This window comes from Musca autumnalis, unplaced genomic scaffold (assembly GCF_047663935.1).
Source record: "Musca autumnalis isolate F117 unplaced genomic scaffold, ASM4766393v1 scaffold_5, whole genome shotgun sequence".
Taxonomy (NCBI): domain Eukaryota; kingdom Metazoa; phylum Arthropoda; class Insecta; order Diptera; family Muscidae; genus Musca; species Musca autumnalis.
The window spans coordinates 82903794-82919596 of NW_027412088.1; the positions used below are offsets into that span (position 1 = coordinate 82903794).

At 37.6% G+C, this 15803-nt stretch overlaps 1 protein-coding gene across 2 annotated transcripts in view; it reads left to right on the forward strand.

Annotated features, from left to right (window-relative positions):
• The window catches only part of Nop17l (PIH1 domain-containing protein Nop17-like), a 38542-nt gene extending 22739 nt beyond the window's left edge, over positions 1 to 15803 (forward strand). For both annotated transcript variants that reach the window (XM_073957053.1, XM_073957052.1), the window contains exons 2-5: positions 4784 to 5633; positions 5696 to 7692; positions 10729 to 10846; positions 14364 to 15803. In XM_073957053.1, the coding sequence (XP_073813154.1) occupies positions 5016 to 5633; positions 5696 to 7692; positions 10729 to 10846; positions 14364 to 14588 (2958 nt within the window). In that variant the 5' untranslated portion in view covers positions 4784 to 5015 and the 3' untranslated portion in view covers positions 14589 to 15803. The remainder of the gene's footprint in view (positions 1 to 4783; positions 5634 to 5695; positions 7693 to 10728; positions 10847 to 14363) is intronic.

Sequence of the window (15803 nt, forward strand, 5' to 3'; positions counted from 1 at the left end):
ATGGTAATGTCTGATGCCGTGTCCAACTGTAGTTTCACTTGCTTTGAATTAATACTCACTGTAGCATATTTTCTTGCCTGCTTGATTTTGACTGGATCTGTTGTAGATACTGTTTTTGTGCTGAATTTTGTTTTGTTGTTGTTAAAATTCTGATGACTCACATTGTTCTGTTCTGAGTTTTGATCATGATTGGTTTTGCTTTGTTGATGTTTGTTGTTGTTGTGATTTGGTTTGCTCTGCCTGTGCATGCTGTTGCAAAAACCATCTTTGTGACCAATCTGTTGACACTTGGTACACTTGTGCTTGGAGTAGGGGCAATGTTTTGCATAATGCATATCTCCACAATACCAACATGCTGTTTTTGGTATCTTTTGTTTTTGTTGAGGCTTACCAATTTTGTTGCACTGTTTTTGACTTCCCTCAATTAGTGCTGTGTCACTTTTCAAATCCAAAATACTTTGTGTTTCATCAACTAGCTTTTCTAAGTTGACTACTTCCTTACTTTCATTGAGATGCCTTAATAAACGGATTCTGATGTCACTGTCTTGTGATGATTTAAGACCAAGTATGAAAATTAAACACTTGAACTGGTCTGTAGTTAAGTCATCCAGTTTAAAAAGTTCACACTGAAGATTGACACGACTAGCGTATTCTTTAAAATCTTCATTTTCCATCTTTGTGATTTGGAGACACTTGTATCGTAGACTTACTTGTGTTTCTGTTCTGCCAAATAGTCTTATAAGATGCTTGATTGTGTCTGCCAATGAAAGTTCTTGAGGTTGTTTTGGTAACACGAAATTCTTGAATCGTTCATGAATGTGGTTGGACATTTTTCTCCACAAAAGTCCTACTTTGTCTGCATCGTCCAGTGCACTTGCTTCCCTTTCGAAGATGTGTTTGAAACGATTGTACCACGATTCAAATAATAAACCACTGTCAGGCTCATAGTGAAAATCCGTCATGGAATTAGCTAAAGATTCCATGAGGTGGGCTTTTGCCACTGATGATTCTCCACCTGGAACTGATGATGAAACTGCGTTTGCACCTTGTTGTCCAGCGATGATTTGTGTGAGTTTATTTAGTAATTCCTGTTGGTGCGCAAATTGTTCCTGCTGCTTTGCTATTTGCTCTTGCTGCTGTGCAAGTAATTTTACAATATTCGCTTGTTCCGACATGTCTAGATTTTTCTAGTGTCTGTGTTTTCAGCCGTTACAATTTTGTTAGAGACGCTGCCGTCGTATGTCTGTATGTGTGCGCTGCAAAAATGATGAAATTCCCAACGTTGTAGTGGTGTGTGTGTTGAGATGAAAAAATTTATGTATATGTGAGACTGCAAACTGTTGTTAGTGTGAGTGTTGATCGCTGAAGATTTCTTGAAAATTCTTGTTAGAATATTCCTCATGAACTTGCGCCTGTGCGTTTTGATGTTTTCCTTGAAAATCTTCCTGCCACAACTTTTATTGTGTGCGATGTCTTGATGTTATTACGCAGCCTTGTTGAAAGTTCTGATGAAATTGTGAAATTCCTTTTGTTACTGAGTGCTGTTTTCAATTCACAATCCTCGTCGCCAAATTGTTAGCGAGAATGATACATCTTTGTTCCAAAATCCTCGTCGCCAAATTGTTATGTTCTTACGGAGGTGGTCGATTGAATGAAAGACGATGTTTAAACATAACAATCAATTCATTTATTGAATAAAACTTTAAGTTGTTTTATGAGTTGTAATAAAGTATTAATTATGAAGAACAATGAAATATGACGAAATATGTACAGATGAGATGTCTATTAATTGGTGGTTGCAAAGTAACTAAATGACTGTGTACTGACAATGAGTAGAGAGAGATAATAACTTAAAACTACTGATGCATGCAACACTGCTACGATGCTGCCAGATTGTTGCATTTTATGTGGTAGTACTAGGGTTACCCTAATAGTGGTCAACATGGTTTTTTATCTGCACCCCAATGCCGGCTAAGGACCTCGTTCCTAAATCTCAGCTTGTCGCAGATAGCTGTGGCATGCGCGGAGTACATGAACATGCTGTCGAATGTGACTCCTAGATTTTTGGGGTAGTTTCTGGTCGGAATTATGCTACCATTGACAATGACATTCAACTCTGTTCTCACCTCTGCCGCCCGTGTGTTGAACAGAGTGTCTGTTGATTTAGTATCGGATATTTGCATATTCATCGCGTTGAGAAAAAATCGTTACGATCTCAATGACATCTGGAGGGGGTCAGGAGAGGTAGAGGTTAAACAGTTCCGGTGATATCACCCCACCTTGGGAGCTCCCTGTTTCACTGTACGAGGTTTGGGCTTCTTCAGATGCTTTGGAATTTTTAAACTTCGTCAAAATATTTCAGTTGCACACTTATGCATTGTTCCTCAAAAATGCAACCAAATGCATCACAAATAAAATTGTTTGCTTTCTACCTGCGTTCAAAATGCGCAATTGTGATGTTTTGCTTTCGGAACACATGCTGATGATCGGCAACTGAATAGTTAATTCTGACGCTGGAGAGAACTAAAGCCTCAATGATCTTTACTACGGGCGACAAAAGCGAAATCGGTCTGAATGATTCACCTTTGATGGCATCCTTGTCTGGCTTCTGTAGCGGGATAACCCTGACCATTTTTCAAACTTTAGGAACGATGTTGGTGGCTAGCCATAGGCTGAGAACTTTAGTGAGATACTCGACTCTCGGCGGCATATTCATAAGTTTCAGCATTACCATGGAGATTCCATTAGGACCCAACTCTTTGGATGATTTGGCGTTCCTGATGACATTCACAACATCATCCATGTTGTTGTTGTTATAGCAGCATGAAAACCTACGTAGAAGCATAGCTTTAATGCTGGGTTGGGTTTGGGTTAAACAGCGTAACGTCGCCAAACGTGACTGAGGTCCTATTTACCTCCATTCCCGGGGTTCGAGAGTAACTTAAACCACAATTCACTTATTAAGATAATTTAAGGGTCGATTCCGTATTGCGACGCGAGTCATGTAGCGTCGTCAATCATCTCTGCGACGAAATTTAAAAATTGTACTACGTACAGCGATAGAAAATATTCGTCGATAACAAGTTATCGGCGATGAAGCGGAGCGTTTTTTGTTTTGATTTCTAAAATGATAAGCTCAGTGGAACTATTTTTTGATGATAGTGAAGAAAATATAGTTAACGTAGCATCTATCAGGCGACACTTAAGAGATAAATCGAATCCTTTTTTATGTTGAATGCTTATTTTCGGCCTCCAAAAGTCGAAGTTATTTATATAGTAGAGGCATTAAAAATGACTTTAAAAAACCCACAGTTCAACAGCAATATAGCCACTCCTTAAAGTGTGTGCTGCGTTAAGATTTTTTGCAGAAGGAAGCTTTCAAAGATCCCATGGCAATGACTTTAACCTCGGGATGGCTCAGCCATTGTCAAAGGTATTAAGTGAAGTTCTGGAGTTAATAGAGGAAAAACTGTGTAAAATTTGGATTGTTTCCAAATTAACAGAAGAGGAAAAAATAAAAACTATTTTTATTCAAAAAACAAAAAAAAAAACCCCGGGCTTTGTCGGTTGTATTGACGGAACACACACAAAAGGAAGATGTTCGTCATTTATATCTGATAGGAAAAGGATATTTTAGTTTAAACGTTTTGTTGGCAATAAAATAAATGAAAATCTTATTTACGTTTAAATTTTTCGTTTTTATTCGTTTGTAAAAATGCATGGCGACAGCTAATTTGTTGTCGCCAGAAAATGAACTTTATGGCGACAGAATTTGTCGTCGTCGGGCGACTTTTGCCATACGTAATGGAAAAATTTCAACTGGCAACGCGACACGACTCGAGTCGCAATACGGAATCGACCCATTAATCACTTGATCCGCTTATGCTCACCGACCAGCCTGTTAACTTGCAGTGTCAGCTCCCTGTAGGAGTTTATATCAACTGAATGGAGTAGATTTTGACTCCCCAAAAAAATTGCAGGAAAAGTAGTGCTTTTGGAAAAATTAAGGTCTCGACACATAAGAAGCATGGCATTGTTGCTTAAGTCATATCTGGTAAATGACTAAAGACCAAGTTCGACCTAATTCAAATGTGATTCTGAAATCTTTTTATTAGGTCGACTTCAGCAAGAATGCCATGCTTCTTCTTATATGTCAAGGCCTTTAGTTTGAATCGAGGCGCCGGATTCGAAAATGTACCTTCATATACCTCAATTTTCGTAGTTAAAGACACCCTGTTGACCTATATTTTTCATAGGAATATTATAACTTCATTCCAGCACCTATTTGGGTCTTACCGTGGGAAACATCTATAACTTTATGTTCCAAAAATTGTAACTCAATCATATTTCCTAGATTTAATCTCGATTTTAGCAATGTTAGATAGTGTTTATTTCGAAATGGCCCCTTAATTTATGCCATAATTTAAATTGAGTCACAAACATATCAACGCTTAGCAGTTATCAGAATTTCTTAACAAAATGACGTCGTAGAAAACAATTGCCGGAGAAATTGTGTCATTTTAATAACAAAACAGAATCAAAATATAGAAAAAATGTTAAAAACAACAACATTAAAAGATGAAGCCCCATACAAAACAAGGCCGAAATTTTCTTTAGCGATAAGATATTTAGTAGATAAGTTTTTTGTTTTGTTTGTTCAAGACTTATCGACCGGCTCACATGTTTCGCTATCATAAAACAAATGAGCGACTAATAATGATTACGAACTACTATCTTCAAGTGTGTATTGACTAATTTCTTTAACTCGTTTTTATAATTTCAGATAAAAGAAAAACGTAAAACAACAACAAAACCAACATTAGCAAACAAATACAAAAAAAAAACACATTTTGTTGAAAAAAATACCTACAAATTAAAAAAAAAGCTTGAGAAACTCACTATCTGTTGTTTAGAAGGAAAAAAAAGAATTTCAAAACGGATCGCTTGTGTGAAAGTCCAAAACATCTGTTGTTGAAAATCAAAACCATAAAACTGCATACGGAAAACGATCGGCTATGTCCTCTGCTACAACGATCCCATCCACCGCCCATCATAATACAATTCCTGCACAATTATCACCAGCATCCAACTGCTCGAAGGCAACCAAATCCTCTGCATCACCACCATCAAAAGCATCTGAATTCGATATAACAAAGGACGAATTTGAACGCATATCGGAGGCATTAAAAAAGGAGGAATTTCGTAAATTATTTCTCGATTACATTGAAGAAATACAAGATCCGGAAAATCGTAAACGCTATGAGGAAGAAATCAAACAAATTGAGGCTGAACGTGGTGTCGATGTAATCTTTGTGCATCCTCAACCGGGGTTTGTTATTAAAACATCACAGAATGGTGAACAGAAATGTTTTATAAATTGCGCCAAAAGCGAACATGTGGGCAAGCCCACAAATCAGGTCTCATTAAATCATGCGACCGGTCAACGGGGATTGAGCTGGTCCATTCCCATGGCCCAGGCACCGCCACGTGATGATTTCGACAACAACAAGAAGCGTTGTTGTGTCTATGATGTTGTCTTCCATCCGGATGCCTTGTATTTGGCCGAAAAGAATTCCGCCTTTCATAAGTGCCTGGTAGATACAGCACTGGATGCCGTAGAAAGGGAATATAAGGTAAGATAGCAACAAATATACCTCGCCAATATAACTAACTAACCCTTCTCTGGTCTTTTTAGGTTACACTCGATCGTGTCAATATCAAATTCCCCAAATTACAATACAAAGGATTACCCCGACCCACTGTGATACGTAAATTATCAAAAAATCCCTATAAGGATGCTGAGGAACCCCATCCTTTGGAGCACATGTATCCGGCAAAACCCTCAGCCGAATCGGAGAAACCTAAAATATTACCCCTAAAAACCATGGAAACGATCAAAAAATCCGAATATTGCACCCCAAAGTACACACTAACACATCGCCACGATGTTGATCTCAGTCAATATACAAATGAATTAGATGCTAAACTAAATGCCACCAAACCTCGGGAATTAGTTGTAGACATAGAACTGCCTCTATTGAATTCCAGCAATGAATGCCAATTAGATGTAACAGAGAAATCGATATTTTTGCTCAGCGACAGAGCAGGAGCTAAATATCGTCTCAATTTAGATTTGCCCCTAAGGGTAGATGAGAAAAATGGCACGGCCAAATTTGATGTGGATACCAGGCATTTGGTAATAACACTGCCCGTAGTACAGCCCTCACTGGCCAAACAAAAGGAAATGCATGAAGCACTGCTTCACTTGAATCGTGAAGATAGTGGTGTGGAAAGTGATATGTTAAACGAGGATTTGCTGTCGTCGTCAAGTAACACCGACTCTCCTGTAGAAGAATTGAATACATCATCCTTGGATGAAGTTTTAAAAAAGGCTGTGAATAATGTTGATACTTCTCTACAGAGTTTTCTCAAAGCTAATGTGGATTATCAAATTCCCAATAAATTTGATTGTAATGTCTTGGATAACACCATGTCACTTATACTGCAGGTGCGCAATGTCCAAGAGGATTCCATACAAATGCAAAGGCAAGAACGTTCCCTACATGTGCAATTTAGCTCTGTCGGAACGGGTTATTATCCCACTTATTATGCCTTTTATATCCACTTGCCAGAAAGTAAAAATGACATACATATCACCGGTGTTGAAGCTGAGGCTTGGGAAAACAATGTCATTCTAAATCTACAACTCAGTGAAACTGCCGAGAATTTAACTAGCTATCTAGCTGGTTTAGATAGTGAACATCTCAAAGAGTATTCGATTTATGGTAAAACTAAAATTGCCCACAAATCAAGGCAAAGGCAAAAGGTTAGCAAATCACCAACCACAACACAATCCAATTTGGATATAACCATAGAACGTTCAGAATGTGATAAATCAGTTGATATAGAAATTAAACCACATTTAGCCGAAAATTCTACCTGCAATGCAAATACCACAGAAGATGAAGATACTCATAGTGGTACCACAGGAAATGGAGAAAATTCATTAACACAAAGTAGCTCCAAGAAAGTGAATAAAAAACAAAAACGTAAAAATAAGAAGCGACGTTCTTTATCTGAATCAGCCTGTGATGACATTAAAGCATATCAACAGCAGCAGGAACAAGATCAGCAGCAACAACATCAGCTGCAAGATCAACAACAAAAACAGGAGAAATTATCCTCCACTACCATTATAAACCATGAGGCAGATGCTGATGCCGATGACGACGACGATGAAGATGATGAAGATTCTTCACCAGAACGTTGTGAGAAATCAACAAAACCTCCCAATCATCCCATATCATCTTCAATGAATGTGCCATCCAACACATCATCCAATGTAAACAATTCGAATTCCATGGGACAACAACAACGCAACAAACAACGTAGTTTCTCGGAATCACGTGATAGCGTTATAAGCCTTAGTGCTGGTAGTTGCTCATATAAGGGTATCCTTAAACATTATAGCCGTTATGGTCCACGTCCATCGCTAACCGATTCATGCTCTTCAATTGATGAATGCTCGTCGTCGGCCTATTCCACCTCCGTTGACGGCATGACAAATGCATTTAATGCTTTACGTTTTTCACAATCATTCAGCGATATACCCGAAGAGAATGTTGTCGGACTATCGGAGAGTTGTAAGAAAACTGTACGCTTTAGTGAAGTTATACGTAAACAAGTATTTAGGTAAGTGTATTAAATTGTTGTCAATTTTTTTTTATTTTTTTATTTATGTTAATATAATAACCTAACCCTATGGGTCATAACCGGTTTCAAAACCAACTATACATCATATTGTTAGAATTCTAAAAAATCAGTAGGAAAGAAATTACTTTGAAATCAGTAAGCACGTATCAAGGAACATTTTTTCTAGATATATCGTTTGGCAGCGGCTGACTAAAATTGACAAGGAAAGATGGAGAAGAACGTAAGAACCCAGCAAACCAATCGTACCGACATCTTAACGAAATCGGAACAAAATTCGGACGATACGTCCGATGTCTGATCCGAAATCGTAACGAAAGTTGTATGAAATGGTTGACATAATTTCGGAACGAAATGTCGGAGCGACATCGTATCGATTTCGTAACGAAATCTGAAGAAAATCCTTGGGAAATTCGGAAATGAAGTTTCTTTCCGACATTCGTTCCGAAATCGGTACAAAATCTGAACTATTTCCGCTCCGAAAAATCGTTTAGAAATCGTAACGAAATCTGAACGACGTTGCTTCCGAAATTGTTCAGACGTGTCGGACATCCGACATTTGGTTTGCTGGGAAGATCTAAAAAGAAGTGAGGGAGAAATGCAACCTCATGTCTTGTTCATTAGACTAGGACACCGTTAGAGAAGGTACTTGATCGTCTCAGTCTCTTCCTTATTTTCACAGAGCCTGCTACGTGAGAGTAGGGATATACTTGTATTCAGGTGGGTCATGCCCTACGGTTTTCTCAAAGTAGAATTTGTTGAGTTTGTCGAGGAAGAAGCAAACGGTGGCTTCACACAGCCCACCAATTATACATAGGTCAGAAGGCAAAAATATTTTTCTCGATTATATTAAAGATCCGGAAAATGGTAAACCCTATGAAGAAGAAATCAAACAAATTAAGGATGAAAATGTGTCGATGTAATCTTTGTCCATCCTCAACCGGGGTTTGTTATTAAAACATCACAGAATGGTGAACAAAAATGTTTTATAAACTACGCCAAAAGCGAGCATGTGGGCAAGCCCACAAATCAGGTCTTATGCGACCGGCCAACGGAAATTGAACTGGTTCATTCCCATGGCCCAGGTACCGCCGCACCGATGTGATTTCGTCAATAATAAGAAACGTTGTCGTGTCTATGATGTTGTCTTCCATCTGGATGCCGTGTATTTGGCCTTTAGATCAGCAGGCTGGAAACCCCGTCTTGGTAGTACATCTACTTTCTCATTTCCCTCAACATTGCAGTGCCCTGGTACCTAACAATTTGAAAAGCTTTTATGGTGAAGGAACCTAGTCCATTCTGCCTGTTCACATATACAAGTGACCGCCCTACCTTCAAAATTTGTAATTCCCACTAACAGCTCTAAAGATTTCAACACTGCAAAAACGTCTATCTGAAATACTCGGCAATTATCGCTAAGGTCGTATGACTGCCTGATGTTCAGTTCTTTACAATACAAATCAGCTCCCGCTCCTTCTTCCATCTTCGACCCATCTGTGAAAATGGTAATCTGTCCGGAATTAGTTTGTTATCATGCACCCACTCATTCCTATTCGTCATCCCTTCGAGGCGGACTAAATGGCAGTACGGACCTCTGGATTTGGGCGACGTCTAAGGTCAGGAGAGTTTGAAGAACTTTGGCAGCATCAGTTCTGCAAAATTTATCTGCACAAAGCTAAGCTCTTGTTGCTTAAGTCCTACTAGTGCTTCAGAAGAATTCGGAAGCATAACATTCCTAAACGAGATTTAATAACACTAGGAGTTAAGTAGATGAGGAGTCACGTGAAATTATCTCTGAGGAATTTGATACCACTCTTCCTGAAGTGGGATACGTTGATACGAAGTTCCCTCTTAATTGCGTGAGATGATGTTCGATCTTATCAAATGAAATTCCTTTCCGCTCATAACTGGAGGTGGAGACATAGATCACTGTCGTGTTCATGGGTTCATCTTCCTTTGTCAATGATAAATTATCCCAAATTTCGTAAGAGATGTTCTCTTCCTGAGAAGTAGGCAACTACTCCAGTTCCTAATTAGATAAACTATCAGGTAAATCCGATATTTACCACCAGAAACCACTGTTGATCTTATTTTTAAGTCAAGTATAGAACCAAATAGTGACTTGGCTTCCCAGGCTTGGGTGTATGTCACTGATTTCTCTTTCCAAAGGGTCTTGAAGTGCGACAATAATATACAAGTAATTCTGCAGACTAATGTGGTTAAATCTTATAAAGTGCCAAGTACCAAAGGATGGTAACCCTATATGGAGGCTGTGGCCAAAAGTGAAGCGATATCCCATTTCCTTATAAGGTGGTGTTCTCAACTCTTAGGTCGTTATTAAAGCCTACTTCTTTTGAACATTCTGTTAATATATTTAAACTACCTTAAATCATAGAGGAAGTAAACCAAATCATGGACCAGTACCGACAATTTTTCGCGGGCAGGTTTACTATACAATTATAACTCTTTGTACGGGATTACAGCAAATTCGGTGGAAAATGTGTTGGTAACAGTAAAATACTTCAAATCCGGATTATTCGTTATTTGGTAACAACGCGAAAACTTGGACCTAGGGCTACAATATTTTTGTTATAGTATTTGTAGCCCGCTACGGGCCTTTGATACAAATTTCAGCTCGATAGCTTATCTACAAGTATTTTTGTCACACCTTGTCATGTAAGTGCCACCACTGTGCGTTGTCGACTTACACATTCAATGGTTCCTATCTCAAATATCCATTTGGTAAACACTATGGCCATAGATTTAGCTTTAAAAACTATTCCTCGGAAACATTCTTATATGGATAAGGGGAAACTTCTCCCATATCATATCAAGTGCAGACATTGATTTTGACCTCCTATCTACTTGATCCACAAATAAGATATCACGTGGACTTTATCCCAACTTGGCCACTAGCTAAAAATCATTGTTTCCATATTTATTATTTCAATACTTTACTTCCGTCTTAAATGTATCATTATTTCAATTTACTAAATGTATCTTACAATTATCTTTCAGATTGGATTCCAGTATCTTGGGTCAACGTAAAAAGAATCAAAAACGTCGTGATCGCAAACAAAAAGCTTTACAGCGGCGTCTTAGCGAAGGTGATTCCGCAGATTATGAAGACAATAAGGTAAATTGAAGATAAAACACTTGCCCATTTATGACATATTTATCTTTATTAACAACCTGCCTATTACCCACCCACGTCAACGACACCAAACATTAAATATGCCTGCCACCATGATGATCATAAAATCATCCCCATCACCGTCAGCATTGTTTATGTGTGGCCAATTTAAATTTGTTTTTATCTCAAATTACCCCAACGCTACACATCATTTTGAGTACAAGTCTTGCGTCTTTTGTTTATCAACAACAATTTTTGCCAGTTATGTATTCATTTATTTACTTAACGAGATTTGCACTCCTCGCCTGATGCCAAATTATTGTGATGACGTGCGAATCTTTTACTGTAAATTGGCAAATTTATTTGTTTTTCTAAATCACAGTTTTCATTTATTTTTTATAACCATTATTTTTATCGAATTCAGTGATAGTGAGTGCCATGGTAAGGGTGCATGTTCTTCTTTTGATCTACAACAAGTGAACAAAAACAGACATTGTAAAGAGTAATAACAACAAACATAAAATAATTGATGGCACTAGGCCAAGTATGTCGTTTTCTTGTTAAATTTATCAATACTATATTTGTTTTTCTTTTGAATATTTTATAGGCCATTCTGCTTCTTCTTCATCTTATCTATTAATATTTTTATTTATAGTTATTATTTAATAGAGATTAAATAATATCAATGTGAATATTTTCAAAAGATGTGTTCACTTGATGTAGGTTAGTTATTATTGTCTACCATATAAATGACAGGCACTCCTGGCATTGTTAGATAAAGAATATTCTACATTGGCTAAGGTTGCTTAAACAAACACCTTGAGACCTTTTAGTGTATCAAATAACACAACAAACATTCCTTAACAAATTTTTCCTCCATCCCTGTTTTTATTAATAACCAATGTCCTGTGTGTCCACGTTTAAGCAAGAGAAGATGTTCTGTGCTCTCTAGTCAGGTTGAGCTTTAGCTTGAAGATCGAGTGTCGTTCTAATTTTAATCTAGGTAAATAAAACATTCCTTAATCTGTGTATAATCTGTGTGATCAAATTCGTTCTCATTTGCATCTTTGATAATCTCTCTCTCTTGATCGTTAAGATCTCTATTGATATGCAAGCAGGTACTGCATCGACAACATCTTCGTCTGCTCATGAATATGGCCCACTGGTGTTATGAGGAGACAGTTTTCAGGGCGTCATTCCGGCAGGTTTGCTATTCTTGAACTGTGTAGCGCTAACGGAAGCACGCAACTCCTTGAAGCCAGGACTATAGAGAGCACCAGCACACCGACCATCGGCAGATAAAACTAGTATTTCGTTTGCATCTTTGGTCCTCTCTCCCTCTTGATCATTAAGATCTCTCTTCATGTGCAAGCAGGTACTGCATCGACAACACCTTCGTCTGCTAATGAATATGGTCCACTGGTGTTATGAGGAGGCAGGCATTACAGTCTTCAGATCGTCATTGCGGCAGGTTTGGTATTCTTCAACTGTACGCAACTTTTGAAGCCAGGACCATCGGGAGCACCAGCACACCGACCATCGGCCTATAAAACTAGTATTTCGTTTGCATCTTTGGTCCTCTCTCTCTTGATCATTAAGATCTCTATTGATGTGCAAGCAGGTAGTGCATCGACAACATCTTCGTCTCCTCATGAATATGGTCCACTGGTGTTTTAAGGAGGTACGCATTACAGTCTTCAGGGCGTCATTTCGGCTTGGTTTGGTATTCTTTAACTGTGTAGCGCTAACAGAAGCACGTAACTCCTTAAAGCCAGGACCATCGGAAGCACCAGCACACCGACAATCGGCCGATAAAACTAGTATTATGAGGGAGGCCGAATTTTAGGATGAAACTACCACCTCAACTGACAGGAAAATATGGTCCATCTCGATGAGGGAAATCAAATTAATCAGGATTAATCTCGGGGTGATGAGCAAGCTTGAAAATAAACATCCTCACTTACCCAAGAGAAATCCTGAATTGAATAAGCTTTTATTCACCCCAATGGCCGAAAAGGCCAAGTCAACATTGACCCCTATAGCCTCCAAAGGTCAAATTGAGAGCGATGGTGGCTCTGCCCGCGAAATATTCACCTCTCTTGACTTCAAAGGAAGGTGCTGCACAAGCAGAGTCTCCCTCAAAGTGGAGGATGTCGAAGGCAAAAGGGATGAATCAACTCCAAATAAAACCAGTATGGAAAGGATCAAAGACGGGCGGGGCCGACTATATGATACCCTACACCACTGTTAGTATGTAAAATATAAATCGGAGCTATATCCAGATCTTAACCGATTTCGATATTATTTGGCACATTTATTTCCAGACCGAATTCAGTCACACATTGCAAATTTCATCGAAATCGGAAATATATAGCGTGTTTTGTACAGAAAATACGTGAAATCGGCCGAAAATATATATGGGAGCTATATACAAATCAGAACCGATTTTGATTCACCTCTGCTGGCATTCTTGCCTGGCTTCTGGGTTGAATACTCAACTCCGGGTTCATCCAGTTTCTTAAACATTACATTGAGATTTCATGTATGCCAAACGATTCGAAAGACTTTGATTTTCGAATGCCATCTGTGACATTGCTCATCCTCGGCCCTCTCACTCTAGGGATGTTCTATAGACTGCCGGTAAAAACAACACGACCTCCTTTTGCCATGTTCGCCTACTAGCATGTAGACTAGAAGTGTAAAGGTAAGGTCACATTAGGCAAATATTTGCTCCAGTGACTGGCAGTGTGCTCTTACTGAGAACAAGTGAGCATACATGTCAATGCATAATTTACGCTCACTTGCTCTCAGTAAGCGCACACTGCCGCTAACTGGAGCAAATATTTGCCTAATGTGACCTTACCTTAAGTTCGATGACTCTTGGTCTCCAGGGTTCACGCCCATTTGATAGTCCTGTCGCCTCTGTTGGAAATTTTGGTCTAATTTCCGGTACGCGCTAATCGAGCGGCTGCAGCTGTGCTGTTTTCTAAGCTTCCCGAGAATCTGAGGTAATGGGCAGCTCTCTGAAATCTTGACCATTAGCTTTTCCATGGTTCAGAAAAGAACGACAGTCAGAGATTATGAAGTCGGGTGATCGACGATAATATCATGGTTTTCGGAGGTGGCCCTTAGCAAAATGCTAACCACATTTTCTGAGTATTTTGGATATAAAAATCGTATCTATAAGTGGCGTCACGTCGTTCGGACTCGGAGACAAAAACGTGGTTCCATATCAATATTCTAAAATAAGAATATAAGAGAAGGTCTTTCTTGCCTCTTTGGAAATATTTTCGTTTATTTTTCGAGCAAAATCGTTCCCGAGTGTATAAGAGACTACCCTTGCTTAAAAGTATATGCTCACTACACCATGCGAAGTTTTCGCAATCCAACAACTATATGGATCTAGCCTTCAAATACTTTTTTAAACGGCTTTCAATACAAACATTTCCTGTAATAATTCAACTTCACAAGTTAAACATAACTAATTTTATTATATTTTTTCTTTTTGCTCTTTTTTTAGCCTATGGCACCACTGCCGACCTCCAATTCCAGTGCTCAATATTTAAAAACGAAAAACAATTCTACGGTTGCAGTTGCTGCTGTGACAGCAAATAATAAAAATGGTTCCAATAAAAACAAGGACAAAAAATCCAATCAGAAAAATAATCGACCTAGACTGGAGTCCGAATCATCATCAGATGTGGATAATCACAAGAATGCTATGATGTTTGAAATGGATATGTAAAGGACACAAACACAAACTCATTTTTCACAACACCCACCAACCAATCTATCAAGAAAAAAAAAACACGTCCTCTACAAAAAAAAATTGTATTTAAAACAATCGAATTATCATCGCCGTCGTGTTTCATCATAACATATTAATGCATGCATCATACATACATAAGCACACAACAACAAATTGTTTACTTAGCTATTAGAGAAGGTAATTTTTTAATAATGTTATTATTACACACAAATATTTAACAACAACAAATGTAGGCTAGTGTTATAGTTAAACCAGTTAATCAGAACATCTTTATAGATTTCTGAATATTCACCACATATACAACATACATACACACATATATGAAAACAAAAAACAGTAATAATTGCCTTATAAGAAAAGAAAAACAAAACAAATACCATATAAACAATAACATCCTCCTCAATTCACCATGCATGCAAATATTGCTCACAAAATTATAACCAACGAAGGATGAGGGAGGGTGTTCCTCCCTCCATCATTTTTGTTAAGATTTTTGGCCTTTTAGAACAACATGTTTTATTTGTATATTTAAAAGAAAGAAGATTATATTAATTTGATTTCTTTTATAAACCACACACCCACACAACGTTGCGTGAGTTTAAATTCCAAATATTATTTGTGAACTAACACTGCGCACCATCTTTAAGAAAGACTTTAAAATTTTATAAAAATTATTAAAAATTTTTTTTGTTGCTAATTTTTTTTTTTTCTCCTAAAAGAAGAAACCATTTGTTATTTAAATAAAAAATTATTTTGTTAAATTTATTGAAAAAAATCACACAAAGAAAAAAACATCCTGTGCATGCATAACTCCCAATCATATTCTCTAATATATTTCGTTACAACTCAAAGCTATTCAAATAAAATTAGTTTGAGTTTTACAGAAAAAGAGAACAAGAATACGATACTTCTTGCTATATTTAATAATAATTGTTCATATCAACAACACATTTATATAGATATAGATGTAGATTGTATGTATCTTCTTCTTGTATGGAGAGTAATAATTTGTAATTTTCTAATGTTATGCTACATGATGATATATTGAAGTTATTCCTTATATACACTTGTAACAATTGCATACAAAACAAAAAGAAGAAACCTCAAGAGTTTTTTTATTGAATATTATTATTATGTACGTACACACTATTGTTTCCTTGATTGTGAATAAAAAGAAAATTTTAATTGAAA